Source organism: Macaca fascicularis, chromosome 1 (assembly GCF_037993035.2).
Source record: "Macaca fascicularis isolate 582-1 chromosome 1, T2T-MFA8v1.1".
NCBI classification, from domain to species: domain Eukaryota; kingdom Metazoa; phylum Chordata; class Mammalia; order Primates; family Cercopithecidae; genus Macaca; species Macaca fascicularis.
In genome coordinates, this window is record NC_088375.1 from 15,203,655 (window position 1) to 15,223,740 (window position 20,086).

General features: G+C 40.5%; 1 protein-coding gene across 2 annotated transcripts in view; it reads right to left on the reverse strand.

Moving 5' to 3' along the window:
- The window catches only part of SLC35F3 (solute carrier family 35 member F3), a 408,926-nt gene extending 401,205 nt beyond the window's left edge, over positions 1-7,721 (reverse strand). For both annotated transcript variants that reach the window (XM_073995034.1, XM_045391581.3), the window contains exons 1-2: positions 7,291-7,721; positions 6,665-6,894 (exon numbers count right to left, since the gene is read on the reverse strand). In XM_073995034.1, coding sequence (XP_073851135.1) covers positions 6,665-6,783 — 119 coding nt within the window. In that variant the 5' untranslated portion in view covers positions 6,784-6,894; positions 7,291-7,721. The remainder of the gene's footprint in view (positions 1-6,664; positions 6,895-7,290) is intronic.
- Positions 7,722-20,086: the final 12,365 nt, after the last annotated feature.

Sequence of the window (20,086 nt, forward strand, 5' to 3'; positions counted from 1 at the left end):
CACCACATGTGTACTTCAGATTTCACCTGCTCTAGCTGGAAAACTTTTAGGGTGAGGACTGTGTCTCCCATCACTTATTTCTGTATTCTTGCACGTAGTAAATGCTTTAAAAGTTTGCTAAATGAGGCCGGGCGCGGTGGCTCAAGCCTGTAATCCCAGCACTTTGGGAGGCCGAGACGGGCGGATCACGAGGTCAGGAGATCGAGACCATCCTGGCTAACATGGTGAAACCCCGTCTCTACTAAAAAATACAAAAAAAAAACTAGCCAGGCGAGGTGGCGGGCGCCTGTAGTCCCAGCTACTCGGGAGGCTGAGGCAGGAGAATGGCGTAAACCCGGGAGGCGGAGCTTGCAGTGAGCTGAGATCCGGCCACTGCACTCCAGCCTGGGCGACAGAGCGAGACTCCATCTCAAAAAAAAAAAAAAAAAAAAGGTTTGCTAAATGAATAAATGAAAATAAAGGCACATGAATAGGTGTGAAGGATTTCTAACCCCATGGCAGATATGAAGGGTTTATAACCCCACGGCAATGATCTGAGTGAGCTGGGGTCACCTCATTTCCTTAAAAGATAATAGTTCTGCATTTTTATTACATCAAAACTCAGAAACTATTTACTAAATTGTTAGCATACGTAGGAATAAAATTAATTATCTGACCCAATAAAAAACACTGTGGTCTAATGCTCAACTCACCACCCCCTCAAGCCCTCTAATTATTTTCTTTTAAAATCTTTTCCATCTCATATTTCATATGCCAAGCTCCATTCTAGAATAAACTTTTACAACCAAATTATACATCTCTTACAAGTGGGTCATTTTTGAATTGCTGACCTGACCTTTACTATTTTAGGAGGATCAAACAGAAGTTGCTCACCATGAATTCAATGATACTACAAGGCACTGTTCCATTTAGCACTGGTATCTACGCCAGCAACATATACTCACAGTTCAGTGTGAACTAACCGGGATGCTAGGAAGATAGCCTTTCCCCATGAGCCCTTCCCCCTCACCTCACACAAACCCTTTACAACTTTTAAACCTGGAGAATCCTGAAACATGCAATTTCCTTGTCACCAGGTGTGTTATTCAGTGCCCTACATTTTTTCAGCTTGAACTAGAAAACCTCCACCCAGATAAGCTGGGATTTATTCAGTAACCTGCATGTTCCTGCCCCAGGTTCACATTGCCAATGGCGGGTGGAGTGGGTTAGAGACAGTCGGTCTTTTAAGACTGACCCTCTCTCCATTCTACAAATGACTTAAAACTCAATCCATTCACATTCTGAAAAAAATCATTTAAATCCCAACATACCAGAACCTGTAGTGAATAATAGTTGATATTCAACATAGTGTATAAATCTACTCAAATGATAATTGCACCTCCTGTTAAGCAACAAGCATGACCCCCTTCAAGAAAGCTATTCCTAAAATGTTTAGGGGTCTTTTTTTTTCCCAGAAAAGGATTTAAGAGTTCACTATTTGGGCGCGGTGGCTCACGCCTGTAATCCCAGCGCTTTGGGAGGCCGAGGCGGGCGGATCACAAGGTCAGGAGATCGAGACCACGGTGAAACCCCGTCTCTACTAAAAATACAAAAAATTAGCCCGGCGCGGTTGTGGGCGCCTGTAGTCCCAGCTACTCGGGAGGCTGAGGCAGGAGAATGGCGTGAACCCGGGAGGCGGAGCTTGCAGTGAGCCGAGATCGCGCCACTGCACTCCAGCCTGGGTGACAGAGCGAGACTCCATCTCAAAAAAAAAAAAAAAAAACATTCTTTAGGGAAACCTTTTGGAAAGTAAAACATCCTGCCCACCCTTAGAATGTGTGTGTTCTAATGCAGGTTTGTGCTGACCTGTATTTCTAGATGAAGGCACACCTGGACAATGCCTCTTCCAGCACTTCTCTCTCTATTCTGACATACACTGAATGCTGGAAAAGGTTTGCTAAAGGAATAAATGAAAATAAAGGAGTATTCATAGATGTTCCTTCATCCTGCAGCAGAGCCTCTATCTGGAAACTCCAAGATATGTTCCTTCCATCATTCCTGTGTAGAAATGCCAGCGGCTGCCCCACCCTATCAGAGGCCTGGGGCTGGCTGTCCACTATACAGATTTTTCCTGGTCTTTGATTCTCCTCCTCCCTTCTCTAGCCATCTCCTCCCTAACTGGTGTCCACCCCAGAGAAATGAGAAAGGAAAAGGAAGCAGAAGATGTTTTAAACAGTCATTTCTCTTCTACTGGGGCAAAAGTAGGGAAGAAAAGGAAGTTATTAAAAGAAACTGTTCAGAGTCTCCTGAATTCTAAAGCACATCCTACAGGGTGTCAATTTATGATGATTGGTTGTGGAATCATGCCAGCTGCAGAGGAACAGGCTCTTCCAAATCTTCAGAAGACACTTGTACTGCCAGTGGTGATGATTACTCGATCTGGCCATCCTGAAAACCTAAAAAGTGGCCCAGGAAGAAAGGTGAAGGAAGGAGAGTGCCAGGAATTTGTAAGGTAGGCCTGTGTGTTTAGCATTACTGGGCAGCAAAAGAGAGTTCTACTGCAGCACAAATTTGGGGGCTACCCTAAACAAGTGGGTCTTAACTAAAGGCTGCCCCCCATGGGATACTGTGGTTGCTACAACTTCGGGGGCAGGGTGGTAAGCTACTGACATCTAATAGGCAGAGGTCAGAGATACTGCTGAACATCCTACAATGTACAGGACAGCTCCCTACAACAAATACTTATACAGCACAACGGGTTAATAGTGCTGAGACTGAGAAACCCTGGGCTAAACCAAAGCTTATCACCAAGAATTCTGGTCCAGTCTGTGGTTCAGGAAGCACTTGTGATGGAAGAACCAGGAAAGAGTAAAGCAATTCCACATAACAGGAAGTCAGCATAAGAAGTAAATGATACAAATCACTACAGAGGCACATTCAAAGTTCCCTGTCCCAGAGGTCAATATTTCAGGCAGCAGCCATCCATCTATTCAACAAATATTTATTGAGCCCCTCCTGTGGCCCAGGTGCTTTCTGGGCCCTGGATTCACTCACAGAAGATAACTTGAAGAATTCCCAGGAATACTGCCAAGTGTTTTGGTTCAAAAACATGCAATGTGGAGCTTGGAGGACTTTTGCCACTGTGAAGAGGAACTAGGCCCTTCCTGCTTCCTTGTTTATAGTTTAATTCTCAGTTGAATGTTTCATAAAAGCCATCCCTTTCAGACCTAGGAGCCTTTGGGATTTTTAAAAAAGAATCCGAGGCTGGGCGCGGTGGCTCGCGCCTGTAATCTCAGTACTTTGGGAGGCCAAGGCGGGCGGATCACCAGGTCAGGAGTTTGAGACCAGCCTGACCAACACGGTGAAGCCCTGTGTCTACTGAAAATACAAAAATTAGCCAGGTATGGTGGCGGGGACCTGTAATCCCAGCTACTCAGAAGGCTGAGGTAGGAGAACCGCTTGAACCTGTGAGGCAGAGGTTGCAGTGAGCCGAGATTGTGCCACTGCACTCTAGCCTAGGCGACAGAGCAAAACTCTTTCTAAAAAAAAAAAAAAAAAAAGAAAGAAAAAGAAACTATTATTGGGGTAAGTTGGATAAATTTTAAGCCAGGCATGGTGGCTCACAACTGTAATCCCAGCACTTTGGGAGGCCAAGGAGGGCAGATCACGAGATCAGGAGTTTGAGACCAGCCTGGTCAACATGGTGAAACCCCATCCTTACTAAAAATAACAAAAAATTAGCCAGGTGTGGTGATGCTAGTCCCAGCTACTTGGGAGGCTGAAGCAGGAGAATCGCTTGAAGCTGGGAGGCAGAAGTTGCAGTGAGCTGAGATCATGACATTGTACTCCAGCCTGGGTGACAGAGTAAGACTCTGTCAAAAAAAAAAAAAAAAAAAAAAAAAATCCTTTACAAAATTCTCTTGTCTAGAGTGAAACTTGTGAACCCAAATGATTGAGTTGAGAATACTGAGCAAAGGTAATTTCTGTACTGTTCACAATTACCTCATTTATCTTAACAACCCAAACAAAATCTAAAAATGAAGAGGATACAAATGAATATTGGGTCAATCAAATGATTTATTCTGCTACAAGGGCAAGTGACTCACATCTCTCAAAGGGTCTAGAAACTTTCAATGGCAATTCCTTCAGTTAGGACGTAGATAAATACTTTGAAAGATGACTGAAAGGTGACATAATAGCTTGGAGCTTCCATAACCCACTCTGGAGATCATGAGAATTTTTTTTTTTTTGTAACCATCATCTCTCCCCATTTGTAGAGTACAATTACCAACCAATAAATAAAGCAACTAGGTGACGCCTACAGGTAATAGATAAGCCTCTTTATTATTATTAATTGAGTAGAAATGGCAAACAGCAGAAGTTCTGCCTTAAAACCTGTTTTGGGCCGGCCGGGTGCAGAGGCTCATACGTATAATCCCAGCACTTTGGGAGGCCAAGGTGGGTGGAAAACCTGAGGTCAGGAGTTTAAGACCAGCCTCACCAACATAGTGAAACCTCATCTCTACTGAAAATACAAAAATTAGCTGGATGTGGTGGCGCACGCCTGTAATCCTAGCTACTCAGGAGGCTGAGGCAGGAGAATCGCTTGAACTCAGGAAGTGGAGGTTGCAGTGAGCCAAGATCGCAGCACTGCACTCCACACTCCAGCCTGGTGACAGAGCAAGACTCCCTCTCAAAAACAAAACAAAACAAATAAACAAACAAAAAAACAAACAAAAAACCCTCTTTTGCTACATTAATATATTAATAAAACATTACCCTCTCTAAATTTAAACATAACACCTAATCAATTCACCAAAATGTCAGTTGTCACCTAAAGCGTTATAGTAACAAGGAAATACCTTGGAATAAAGAAGAATCCTCACAGGAATAGAGGGAGTGGAATGAGTTGATTTTATTCATATTCAGTGATCACTGTAGCCTTGCCTGCTAATATTTACTCTTCCAATGAAGCCTCAGAGAGAGGCATTTAAGAATACCTCCAGTGATGCCAGGGACTCCATTTCCACATGGCCCTTCTCTTCTCTTAATTACAAAATATGTTTGTACTGAACAGTCATCACTGCCGTAAGCTCTCTGCCAAGTCCCCAAATCACAAACCTTGGTGATAACTTCCACAAAGCACATGCAGCCAGTCACAAACAGATTTACAAAGACAAAACCTTTTTATGACTTCAAGCACTAAAGAGATGACTTTATGAAGGCTGTCCTTTATACCACTGTCTTTTGTTATTAAGGAAGCAGAAAATGGAAATAAGAATAGAAAATTGCTATTTTCTAACAGAATTTTAGAAAGCAGAAATAAAAATTGAGTGTTCCATCCATGCCCATAAGAAATATGGTTTCCCAGGGGGTTTAATTTTTGTTATCCCATGCCCAGGGTTTTCCAACCAAAAAGAGAATTTGGCCCCTTGTCTTCCTTTTGTAATCAGCTACAATTTTAGCAGCAGAGGCAAGAGATTGGAAGAGATACAGATAATTTTTTTAAAGGCTTATACCCAATGAAATGCAGTCTTTTAAAAGCTGCATGAAAGCAAAACATTCAAATCCCGTTTCTTCCTGAAAATAATTTAAAACTAACCAGCTCACTGCTAGCATACCACTGACCTTTGCCTTGGACTCGAAGGTTTTAGGAATAATCTAAAGATAGACATTTTTTTTTAGTGATGAATATTATTAAATTACAAACGCCCGTTTTTTTCCCCTAAAGACTAATAAAGAATGTTTCAATTTTAAGCAATAAAAGGTAGAAAAAAACTCAAAATCAACAAGCTATTAATCTAGTCTTTATTTCAAATGAAAGAAGTCAAGGCCCGTTTCTCATACTGACTGAGGTGGCAAATGGCCATCCTTTATGTCAAACTACAGTGATGAGACCACCTAATTATGGTTATATTTATAGATATCTGGACTTCATCATAATCAACCTCTCTCTTGCAAAGTGAGAAAAAGAAATGTACATCGAATTAGTCCTGGTGACATAAGATAATGTCTGTCTAATTGATCATAGCATCCTCAAAGCCATTAGCTGGGACCCACTGGCAGAAAACCATTTCAGCTTCTCCACCTGACACCAAACATTCATCTTGCTTGGAGCAACACCACTAACTAGAGAGATCCCTATAGAACCTCCTTACTGAAGACCGATAAAATCCAGGGGAAAAGGGCGTGAACAGCATCTAAAATGAAGACCCCAAGAATTGTTCTTTATCATCTGGGCTAGGAGATGCAAGGAAGAGTTAAAATCCTGGCTACCTAAATCAGTATCTCCAGCTGAGCCTGGTGAGACCTGACCCAGGACCCTGTGAGACTTTCTGATCCGCGGGGAAGCTACACTGTCCGGGATACTCTGAGTTTCTGATTTGTTTCCCACGGTCTGCCACATAAGAGTGTCCCCAACATTTGGAGGTGGAGGGATAAGGATACAGAGAGATCCTGTGTGTGGGAGAAGAAGGAGTGTAAGAGAACGCATCAGAAAGCCTCAGAGGTCCAGGAGAACTCCGTCTCCAGGCCTCTTCCTCAAAGTTGCAAACCTGGGTCTGTATCAGCAGGCAGGGCGGGAGGGGGTGGCTGGACGCCTCGCTGCATGCGCTCCCCGAGGCTGCTGTGACAATGGTAACGAGACGGACCGGTGGACGAGGAAATGACCGGAGGGGGGTCTTACTTTTGCAGCTCGCTGCCCAGGGCTGGTAGCCATAGTAGCCAGTGATGCGCAGGATCCGCTCCTCGATGGACGTGAGCCCCACGGGCCCGCTGGTGAGATCTTCCACGGAGCGCGACCATTTCAGATCCTCCTTAATCGCCTCGTCCACCACCAAGTACTTGAGCTGCCGGAGCTGGGGGCTGATATCGGACAGTCTCCGGGGGCTGACGTCCGGTGACCGCCTCATGCCACTGAGGTCGCAGGCGCCACGGGCAGGTGGGTGGACACGGGGAGCGTGGACAGAGAGGAGGGGATTCGTGAGGAGCAGATCTCAGGGCGAGAGCAAGAGCGCGGCCGGCGCCCTCCGGGGGCGAGCGCCGCGGCAGAGCCCGCGCTGCTCCCTTCCCGCCGCCACTCACCCACTTCCTCGGGCAGCTGTCCCCAGTGCCCTATCCTGGGCGCCTCGGGCCAGTGCGGCTTGGAGAGAGTGGCGAGGGAAAGAATGACTGAAACTTCCCGAGCAGCTACGCCGCGCGCCGCCCTTCCCCGAGCCCCAGACTGCCCAGTGTCCCAGCTGCGAAGGGCCACCCCGGGGCTCCGGCCTCCCGCCCGCCGGCTCGCTCACCCACGCCCGGGGCTCTACTCACACAGCGATGCTCTTTCCCCTGGGTGCGCCGCTGGGAAACTCTCGGATCCCCATAGGCAAAGACAGAGTGGGGCCGGCAGCTCCCAGACTTGAGGCGGAGGGGCCGCGGGCCGGAGCTCCCTGCAGCCGCTAGCCAGGGGAGACTGGGGTGCGCTGCCCACCGAGGGTCCGCGCAGCGCGGGTCGCCCCGGGCCGCTTTGTGCGCGCCCGCGCGCTCTGTCCCCGAGCGCCTCCGCGGCGTGCCGCACGATGCAGGCGCGGCGGCTCAGCCCGGAGACTCCAGGCCGGCCCGAGCGCTCGCTGCAACGACCCGGCAGCCGAGGCAGCGCCGCGCCCCACGCCCGTCACCGTCGCCGCCGCCCTAGCACACCGCGGGCGTGAGTCTCGCCGAGCCCGGGAGAGCCCTCCCAGCTGTGCGCTCTCGAGGCACCTGGTCGGGCGGGGAGGCGTCGGGTCGGGGCGCACAGGAGGGCCAGGCGGGGGCGCTGCTGCCCACCTCCCACCTTCCGGGCGTGCGCTCGGCCCCGGAACCTCGCGCCCGCGCTCCGCGTGGCAGCCTTGGGGCACGGGACGCGCTCCTCTGCCCCTCTCTTTTGACTCAAACCCTGCTGCTCCTGGTTCAGTACTTTCTCTCTCTCTCTCTGGATGTATTTATGTGTCTGTCTCTCTTTCTCTAAACTAGCAAAACTACTTGGAAAGAAAGAAACCTGGTTCCACGCTCAGCATGCCTAGTGAATAAATGGCGTTTCATAGACAACGCTGAGACACAAAATGTATTAATCTATTACGCTGTGGGGATGTCTCAGTCAGACCTGGTCCTCAGAGAGCTTACTTTCCCACTGATGATGCAATTACGAAATCAGTTATCTCTTCATAGATTTCCATTTTAAAAGCTTCTCATGTTTTTCCTTACCACCCCACCGCCCCCAACGGCCAAAAGACATTCTCTCCAGACTACCTAATCACCTTTCGTAATATTATTTTTAATCGGGGCAATTTTAGGAAAGACAGAAGTATGTGGAAAAGAAAATACCCATTATCCAGCCAAAAATGACGACTTTCAATTATAAACGTATTCTCTTCCAGGCTTTTTTCCAATGCAAAATACAGTTGTCCCAAAAATCGGAATGAAATTGTACACACTACTTTATGTACCGCTTTTTTATATTAAAATCATATTGTGTAGCAGCAAACTATGAATAGAAGGGAACTTTCTCAACTTGAAAAAGAACATTTACAAAAGCGTACAGTTAACACCATGCTTAATGGTGAGAAACTAGAAACTTTCCTGTTAAAATAAGGAGTAGGGCAAATATGTCTCTACTCAGCAATCCTTTTCAGCATCGTACTGAAAGTCCTAGCTAATGAAATTAGACAAGAAAAGGAAATTAAAAGTATACGTATTGTGAAGGAAAAGGTAAAAGAAAACTATCTTTGCAGCTGACATGACTGTTGATGTAGAAAAATCTCAGTTGACAAAAAAAAAAAATCCCTCCTGTTACTAATAAGCAATTATACAAGGATAATTGAAGGATATAGCAATTATACAAGGATAATTGAAGGATACAAAATTAATGTGCAAAAGTCAACTGCTTTTCTATATACCAGCAATGAACAATGGGAATTTGAAATTAAAAACACAATACTATTTATATTAGCACACCACTCTAATGAAATATTTAGGTACAAATCTAATAAATATGTACACTATCTATATGAGAAAAGCTACAAAACTGTGACAAAAGAAATCAAAGAACTAAATAGAGATTTTGTGTTCATGGATGGAAAAATTTAATACTGTTAAGATATCAGTTCTTCCCAACTTCATCTATAGATTCAAAGTAATTCCAATCAGAATCCCAGGAGGTTATTCTGTGAATATCACAAACTGATTCTCAAGTTTATATGAAAAGGCAAAAGACCCATAATAGCCAACACGATATTAAAGGAGAAGAACAAAGTCTGAGGACTGATATTGCCCAGCTTCAAGACTTAATATAGTTATAGTAATCAAGACAGTGTGGTATTGGTGAAAGAGCAGACAAATAGATTAATGGAACAGAATAGAGAGGCCAAGATAGACCCACATACAGTCAAGTGATCTTTGACAATGAGCAAAAGAAATTTAATGGAGAAAAGGTCATCTGTTCAACAAATGGTGCTATAACAACTAGACATCCACTCACAAAAAAAAGGAAGAAAGAAAGAAAGAGACAAAAAGAAAAAAAGCTGGATACATAGATACAGACCTTACACCTTTCACAAAAATTAACTCAAAATAGATCATAGACCTAAATATAAAATGCAAAACTATAAAACTCTTAGAAGATAAAAAGGAGAAAACCCAGGTGACCTTGGGTTTGTAAATGACATTTTAGATACAACATCAAAGGCATGATCCATGAAAGTAAAAATTGATATTGGACTTCGTTAAGATTAATAACTTCTGCTCTGTAAAAGACACTGTTAGAACAATGGGAAGAAAAGCTACGGACCAATAGAAAGTATGTCAAATCGTATACATGATTAAGAACTGTTATAAAAAATAAGAATAATTAGAACTCAACAATAAGAAAATGATCCCAACTAAAAAATTGGCAAAATAGTTGAATAAACATATCACTAGAGATGATACACGGATGGTAAATCAGCACATGAAAAGATGCTCCACATCATACATCATTAGGGAATTACAAATTAAGACAACGAAGATGTATTGCTACACACCTACTAGAATGAATAAAATCCCAAACCCTGACAACATCAAATGCTGGCAGGATGTGGAACCACAAGAACTCTCTCATTCATTGCTGGTGGGAATGCAAAATGGTACAGCACTTTGGTAGACAGTTTGAGTTTCTTACAAAATGATTCATACTCTTACTATGCAACCCATCAGTTGTGCTCCTTGATATTTACCTGGATGAGTTCAAAACTTAAGTCCACACAAAAATCTGCACACAAATGTTTATAGGAACTTTTTTTCATAATTACCAAGATGTCCTTCAGTAACTGAATGAATAAACACACTGTGGTACATCCACACAATAGAATATTCAGTTCAGTGATAAAATGAGCTATCAAGCTGCAAAAAAACATGAAGGAAATTGAAAACTTATTCCCAAGTGAAAGAAACCAGTCTGAGAAAGGCAAAACTATGGAGATAGTATAAAGATCATTGGTTCCCAAGGGTTGGGGAGAGAATGGGATGAACAGGCAGAATATAGAGGATTTTTAGGGCAGTGGACTGATTTTGTATAATACTGTAGTGGTAGATATATATCATTATACATTTGTCAAAACTCAATGGATGCACAACTCTAAGAGTTAACCCTAATGTAAACTATAGACTTTGGGTGATAGTGATGTGTCAATGTTGGCTCATTATTTGTAACGAATGTACCACTGGTGCAGGATGTTGATGTGGGTGGAGAGAAGCTGTGGGTGTGTGACAGGGGGAAGGTATTTAAAAACTTTCTGTACTTTCTCCTCAAATTTGCTGTGAACCTGAAATTGTTCTAAAAAAAAAAAAGTCTATTTTAAAAATTTCATTATGCTGCTTTTCTATGTCACTATGTTCTTCTAAAATATTTTCCAGTTTTATTAAGTGACAAATAGAAGTTATATATACTTACAGTGTACAACATGATGTTTTGACATATGAATACACTGTAAAATGATTAAATCAAACTAATTATCATATCAGACACCTCAAACACTTAACATTTTTTTTTGTTAAGATAACATGTAAGACTTACTCTATGAACAGTTTTCAAGTATACATACATTATTGTTAACTATACTCACATGCTGTATGTTAGAACTTTAGATCTTATTCACCCTGGCCAAATGAAACCTTGTACACTTTGACCAACATCTTCCCATTCCTCCTCATAGTCACAGCTTCTAGCAATCACCATTCTGCTCTCCGCTTCTATGAGTTCAACTTTTTAAAATGTTCCACTTGTAAGTGAGGTCATGTAGTATTTGTCTTTCCGTGCCTGGCTTACTTAGCACAATGTCCTTCAGGCTTATCCAAGTTGTTGCAAATGACAGGATTGTCTTTTTTTTTTTTTTTTTTTTTGAGACTGAAGAGTATTTCATTGCATGTGTGTGTATAAATACATGTGTATATATAATATTTTATTTATCCATTCATCCATCGATTGGCACTTAGGATGATTTCATAACTTGACTATCGTGAACAGTGCTGCAATAAACATAGGAGTGCAGATATCTCTTGATGTACTGCTTTCATTTCCTGTGGATATATTCCCAGAAGTGGGTTTGCTGGATCATATGGTAGTTTTATTTTTAGTTTTTTCAGTTACCTGCATACATTTTCCCATAATGGCTGTATTAATTGACATTCCCACCAACAGGGTATAAGAGTTCCCTTTTCTCCACAGCCTCACCAATACTTGTTTTTCTTTTGTCCTTTTGAAGAAAGCCATTTTAAAAGGTGTGAGGTGATACTTCATTGTCATTTTAATTTGCATTTCTCTTACAATTACTGACATTGGGTATTTTTTCATATACCTGTTGGCCATTTGTATGTCTTCTTTTGAGAAATGTCTATTTCTGTCCTTTGTCCATTTTTTTTTAATTGGGTTTTGTCGCTACTGAGTTTTTGTGTTCCTTATGTATTTTGGTGATTAACCTCTTATCAGATATATGGTTTACAAGTATCTTCCTTCATTCCTTATGTTGTCTCTTCACTCTGTTAATTATTTCCTTTGGTGTGCAGAAACTTTTCAGTTTGATGCAACCCTATTTATCTATTTTTGCTTTTGTTGAGTGTGCTTTGGGGGTCGTATCCAAAAAATTGTGAAGTGAAGAGTTGATTTTTTTAAAAAAAAGCAAAATTGACAAACCTTTAGCTAGACAATCTAGAAAAAAGAGAGAATATTCAAGTAAATCAGAACTGAAAAAGGAAGCATTGCAACTGATACCATAGAAATACAAAGTATCTTAAGAAGCTACTATGAACAACTATACACTGACAAACTGGATAACCTAGAAAAAAATGGATAAATTCCTAGAAGCATACAACTACCCAGACTAACTAATGAAGACATAGAAAATCTGAATAGGCCTATAATTAGTAAGAAGATTGAACCAGTAACAAAAATCCTCCCAAGAAAGAAAAGTCCAGGACCTAATGGCTTCACTGATGAATTCTGAAAAACATTTAAGAATGAGTTAATGCCAAAACTTCTCAAACTCTTCCAAAAACTTGAAGAGAAGGGAAGACTTTTGAATTTATTTGAAGAAGCCAGCTTACCATAATACTGAAGCCAGAGAAGAAGGCAACAAAAAAGGAAAACTATAGACCAATATCCCTGATGAACATAGATGCAAAAGTCCTCAACAAAATACTGTCAAACCAAATTCAACAGCATATTGAAGGGATCTTACACCATGATTTTGTGGGATTTATCCCTGGGATGCAAGAATTGATTAATATACACAAATCATTGTGATATACCACATCAACAGAGTGAAGGACACAAAACCATATGATCATCTTATTAAATGTAGAAAAAGCACTTGACAGAATTAAATATCCTGCCATGATAAAAGCTCTCAACAAATTAGGCATAAAACGAATATAACTCAACATAATAAAATCCATGTATAAAACCCACAGCTAACATTATACTCAATGATGAAAAGTTAAAAATGTTTCCTCTAAGATTTGGAACAAGACAAAGATGTCACTCTCATCATTTTTATTCAGTATAGTACTAGAAGTCCTAGTGAGATCAACTGGACAAGAAAAGAAACAAAAGAAATCCAAATTGGAAAGAATGAAGTAAAATTGTCTTTTTTGGCAGATGACATTATCATATATATATATATAATATATCATATATATGATATATATATCTCCCTAAAATCTCCAACAAAAAACTATTAGAACTAATAAATAAATTCAATAAAGTTACAGGATACAAAATCAACATACAAAACTCAATTGCTTTCCTATACACCATACACTATCTACAAAGATATGAAAAAATATTTCAAGAAATAAATCCCATTTATAATAGCTACCAAAAAAATTAAAAATTTTAGGAGTAAATTTAACCAAAGAGGTAAAAGATTTGTTCGCTGATTTTAAAACATTGATGAAAGAAATTTAAGGTGACACAAATAAATGGAAATATATCCCATGTTCATGGATTGGAAGATTAGTATTGTTAAAATGTCTATAGCACCCCAAGTTATCCACAGATTCAATGCAATCCCTATCAAAATTCCAATGACATTTTTTACAAAATAGAAAAAACACTCTTGAAATTTGTGTGGAACCATGTAAGACCCTGAAAAGCCAAAGCAATCTTGAGCAAAAACGATGAAGGTGGAGGCATCACACTAAATGAGTTCAAAATGCACTGCAAAGCTATAGTAATCAAAACAGCATGCTACTGCCATGAAAACAGACCTATACCCTAATGGAACAAAAGTAAGAGCCCAGAAATAAACAGGCACATTTAGTCAAATGATCTTTGGCAAAGATGCTAAGAACATACAATGGGGAAAGAAAAGTCTCTTTAATAAATGGTATTGGGAAAACCGGATAACCACATGCAGAAGAATGACATTTGACCCTTATTTCACACCATATACAAAAATCAACTCAAGATGGATCGAAGACTTAAACATAAGACCTGACACTATCAAACTCATAGAAGAAAGCACAGGGAGAAATCTTGACATTGTTCTGGGTAGTGATTTTTTTGGATAAAATATTCTCACTTGCTGTATTGTTATTGTATAGCTGTTATAATAATAAAACTACAAGGCCATTATTTTTAAAGTAACAAGTAATACCTGGATGTATAAATTAAAAATAAGATCCTCCATAATTTTACACAAATTTGACTCTTCTTTTTGTGAGATCCTTAGAAATAAGGTGCTCTCTCTCTTTCTGTGTGTATGTGCGAACGCATACACACTTTCGTGTGTGCCAGAAAGCTTTTAATCCCTTTTTCTGAGACATAGGACAAAACTCCTTTTTTCCTTATACCTGAAGTATCTCATCTTAAGCAAGTCTTGAACGATTACAAAGAACACCTTATCAAATGTTTCTCAGAGCATCCTTAGGGGATCATTGAGCACAACCCGACAGGAGATCACTCATGACAGTTGTTTAAATGCTAATTCTGAATCATCACCTCTCAATGTGGGCATGCGAACTGTAAATTTCATTGAATTCCCCAGACAAACTTTATGCACACTAATGTTTGAGAACCACTAATGTAAACAATGACTGAAGTTTTTTAGCTCAAAATCTTCCCCTTGCTTTTAAAATCCCATTGTGTAAACTTTGGGTAAGATTCAGGCCTAACAAGAATATAGGCCTCTCCCCATTTAATCACCACATTCTGTCTCTTAGGCTGCCGTAACTCTGGGTAAGGTCTGTAACCTTTCTATCAGTTCCCTCATCAATATAAAAGGGAGGACCCTGTAAGACTGTTGTAAAGATACAATGAATTAATACATGTAAAGTGCTTAGCACATGCCCTGTACTCAATAGATCTGAGCTAATATAATTAGCAGTGCAGCTAAAGGTTGACTTCAGCTTTTTGACAGCCACATGAAACTGTTGACTCATACCTAAGTTTCATGTTGACTAAAATCCCTATTTAAATTTTACATGTGCTGTTGCTAAGCCACATCAATCTCCTCTCCCTTTTTAAAAATAAATAGCTTGGGGTTTGGAATCAAATACAATGGCTTAAATACTGGCTTCTCCACTCACCAGCTGGATAAACTGGGAAATGTATTTAACTCCTCCAATCCTCATTTTTCACATCAATCTCAAATGGTTATTATAAAGATTAAATGAATTGAACAATTAAGAAGTTAGCACAGTGCAGAGTCTGAGTTTAGTGCTCAGTAAATATTGCAATGATCATTATTGTCACTTCTGTAACATTTCCACTTGTCAAATGTAGCCATTTCCATAACATCTCAGGAAGCTTCTGGATCTGGACTTTGTCAGCCATTGCAATTACTGCCACTGCTAACACCAAATGCTACAGGGGAACCTCTTTTATCTCTTTACCCCTTGGTACCCTCACCTCTCCAGACAGTTCTCTTTATGGCTATAACTCTCAAATTAAATATTTTGGCTTGGGCCATGTGATACCAGGTGTGCATTCACTAGTTGAGGCCAGCAAACTACTCTTCCAACCAGCTGTGGTCAACCAGCATTATACCATAAATGCAACATTGCCGAACAGCTACCATAGGTTCTTCTATTATCCATATGTCAATTAACACCTAATGCTTTGCATTTTGGCACAGTGAATATCAGAAGTAGGTTCTCACTGGTGAAAATTTTGCTTTTTAAATGGCATCTATAAGTGTAAGAAATTAGTTTTCCTTGGGGAATTACAGATATACATGATATGTGGATTGGATACAATAGTTCAGAGATCCTCTCCATCAGGTTACCCAGGATTTAACTTCTATTCTTAGGGATAGTACCAAAATTTGCCATCCTTTTTCCAGCAAACTTTTATATAATTTTAGTTGACTGATGTCAACTCTAAGATTAGTAGGGCAGGGCGCAGTGGCTCAAGCCTGTAATTCCAGCACTTTGGGAAGCTGAAGTGGGTGGATCACCCGAGGTCAGGAGTTTGAGACCAGCCTGACAACTATGGTGAAAGCCGTCTTTAATAAAAATACAAAAATTAGCTGGGCATGGTGGCGCTTGCTTGTAATCCCAGCTACTTGGGAGGCTGAGGCAGGAGAATCACTTGAACCCGGGAGGCGGAGGTTGCAGTGAGCCGAGCAAAGAATCCTGCTCTAGAATATTGTTGCTTCTGAGTGAGCTTTTTATGTTTTTTTGTGGTTAGAGGGCCTATAAGAACAGAATGCTGCCCTTTGCGTGAGTGACAAAACAGGCCGTATAAACATTTTTCTGGACATTTGCTAGTAAATGCTGGTTGTTTAATAACTGTGCATGTGTGGTACAATTTGGTGTAAGCTGATTTTATTATAACCTGTAGACATTGTGGGTGCCTCAAGAATATCAGTAAGATCTTAAGACCAGCTCTGCCTGGGATATTCAGAATCCTCAGAATCACAAAAGGCAATAGCAGAAATTCTCTATGCTCCTTGTTCTTAAAGTTTATAGTTCTTCAGAATCACCTCAGACGCTCCTTCAAAATGCAGGCTCTCATATCCTATCCAATTATAGGGAGGGTTCCCCCGCCAAGTAGGTCTGACAAGCTAAATTTTAATAAGAAAACTTGATGAGGCTGATGTAGATGATTAGTGAACTACACACCTTAGAGACGTGAGTGTTTCAAAACCATGTGGAAGCATTTTTACACGCTAATTTCAGACTGCTCTTCAGATCCCTCAGTAAGAAACTGCTGTATATGGACTGCATTTAAACATTTTTTAAAGAGCTTCTCTGTGGTTCTTTAACATATTCATCATAGCTATGTTAAAGTTCTTATCCGTTAGCTCCAATATTGAGGTCATCTGTGAGTATGCCTCTATTGTCTATTTTTCTGTTGATTTTTGGTCATAGTTTCTTGCTTATTTGCTTGTCTAGTAATTTTTCCCTATTCTAGATGTTTTGATTTGAAACACTGTGGAGCCTTCAGATGATTGTATTCCCCAGAAGAAAATATTTTCTTCTTCTGTTAATCAGGCAGAATGACAAATAGAACATCTTAACCTAATCAGAGAGTAAACTGGCTTGAGGTTTAATTGCAGTTTTAGTAAGGTTCTAGCTCTACTTTTCCCTTTTTCTTTATGAATTGTCCTCCCAGAGTTTTCACAGCAAGAAATCTATCCCTGCCCTTCAGAGATCCCCAACCCAGGTCTCCAGCCACCTACCTTTACAGCTTTAAAAATTGCTAAATAGCTTAAGAGAGAGACTGTTGGCATTTTTGAGTCAGACCCTCTCTCAGTGAGTCTTTGTTGCTTAATCACCACTAAGATATGGCTTCTTCTGTCTTTAGAAGTTTTCACCTATTTCTTCCACCTCTCACCCAACCCCAGAACTTAGTAAATATTCCATGAGGAAAACTTGGGGCCCTTTAAGTTTCCAATTTGTCCCCCATTTCTGTTCGATCACTAAAATCCACACTAATTTCATTGATCTTGGGAAAAGGCCCTTTTCCAGGGTCTTTTTCAACCTTTGGCCTACATTCCAAATTGGCAAGTGCTCCCCAGTATAAAACAAATCAACAAAAAACAAACAAATGGCTGTTGGCAACCATCAGCTCATCTTAGAATAGAATTAATTCTCTAGATTATTAATTCACCTAATACATATTCCTTCCACAGCTTTCTGATGTCTTTAAAAATATTATATACTGGCTTTTCTAATTGTTGGCATTCCAAAATTTGCTACATCCTATCTGCATGTAGATATATTCCTGATACACAATTTTATATATGTTTATCTATTTTTCTTTTTCAAAACATTTGTGTAATTATATCAAAGCTAACACATTTATCAGGATATATTCAGAAATGTAACATGTAAAAATGCTTTTCCCCTTCTGTCTTCTTTATGATTCCTGGGTTAATTTGAAGGAAAGGGGTCAAGGATAGAAATGATCATGCACTGGCTTCATTTTGCTTGGGTTGGCACTGTCTTCACTTTTGATTGATTTCAGTTCTGAGACCAAGGTTTCAATAGCAACCAGTCAATATATCCGTACCCTCTGTCTAAAGGAATTATACTCACTGCCTGAATGAAGTTATGTGCTTTTCATTTTCTTACCATACTAAAACCTCAATGAGTAGATTTCTTCAAATGAGTTCTGGGTTGAAAGCCAAGCTAATCATATGCTACTTTTAAATGAGGAATATATTCTGCATATATGTTTCTAGCTTACAGTCAGCCCTCTGTATTTCTGAGTTCTGCATTGTTGGAGTCAACCAGTCTCAGATGAAAACTATTTGGAAAAAAACACAGTACAAAAGAACACAAATTTAAAAATCAACACATAACACACAATATACCCAGATAACAAACCTGCACATGTACCCCCTGAATCTAAAATAAAATTTGAAATTGTAAAAATAAAAATAAAAACAATGAAAAAACCCAGCACGTTATAACAACTGTTTACACAGCATTTACATTGCATTAGGTATTATAAGTAATCTACGGATGATTTAAAACATTCGGGAGAATGTGTGTAGTTTATATGCAAATTATTTGAGCAGACATGAGCATCTGCAGATTTTGGTGGGGTTCGGGGATAAAAGGGTTGTCCTGAAATCAATCCCCCATGGATAATAACTGTATTTTTTAAACCACCAAATGAAAGTTTAACTCATTAACTTTTAAAAATAACTTTATTAAAAATGTGTTTTTTGACATGATAATGATTTTTTTTTTATAAAAGGTCCAAGTTTCCTGAAATATTTAGGACATTTACATATATGTCTATTTTTAAATTAATTAAATAAAAATTTATTGAGTACATGCTGTGTGCTAGGTTCTAAGCTGGAGGCTAGTAATACAAATAAGATAGTCATTTTCTGCCCTTAATAAACCTGTAATATAATAAATAAGCAGACAAACAATTGCAATATAGTGCAACATGGGCCATGGTGGATGCATGCAAATGACACTAGGGAAGCATGCAGGAGGGATTTATAAGTCAGTACTGGAGAAAGAGTGAAGAAGATGGGGCACCAGAGAGTGTCAGATAAGGCATCCTAGATTAGATGACTGATATGGTTTGGCTCTGTGTCCCCACACAACTCTCATGTCGAATTGTAATCCCTATGTGTCAGGGGAGGGACCTAGTGGAGGGCAACTAGATCATGGGGGTGGATTTCCCCCATGTGTGTGGGAAGTCAGGGACCCTGAATGGTGGGACCAGCTGAAGCCACAGCAGAAGAACATAAATTGTGAAGATTTCATGGACATTTATCCCTTCCCCAATCAATACTCTTGTAATTTCCTATGCCTGTCTTTAATCTCTTAATCCTGTCATCTTCATAAGCTGAGGATGAATGTCACCTCAGGACCCTGTGATGATTGTGCTAACTGCACAAATTGTTTGTAGAGCATGTGTATTTGAACAATATGAAATCTGGCACCTTAAGAACAGCATAACAGCGATTTTCGGGAAACAAGGGAGATAACCTTAAAGTCTGGCTGCCTGTGGGCAAGCAGGACAGAGCCATATTTCTCTTATTACCAAAAACGTGTAAGATAAATATCACTGAATTCTTTCCCCAGTAAGGAATATTAGTAATTAACTTCCCTGGGAAAAGAATGCATTCCCAGAGGAGGCCTCTAAGATGGCCGCTTTGGGGGTGTCTGCCCTATGCAGGTGTAGATAGTGATGAAACAGGTCCTAATCTCCTGCAGTGCCCCCAGGCTTGCTAGGATTAAGAAATTCCAGCCTGGCAAATTCTAGTCAGACTGGTTCTCTGCTCTTGAACCTTGACAGTGCGTGCACAGCGGGACATGGAACTTCATTAGTGATTCTAGTTTTGCCCTGATCTTGTGATCTCGCCATGACCTCCTGCCTGTGATCTTTTGTTGCCCTTAAAACATGTGATCTCTGTGACCCATACCCTATTCGTACACTCCCTCCCCTCTGAAAATTGCTAATAAAAGCTTGCTGGTTTTACGACTCAGGGGGCATCATGGAACCTGCCGACACGTGATGTCTCCCCCAGACACCCAGCTTTAAAATTTCTCTCTTTTGTACACTTCCCCTTTATTTCTTAGACCAGTCGACACTTAGGGAAAATAGAAAAGGACCCATGTGAAATATCGGGGGCTGAATTTCCCC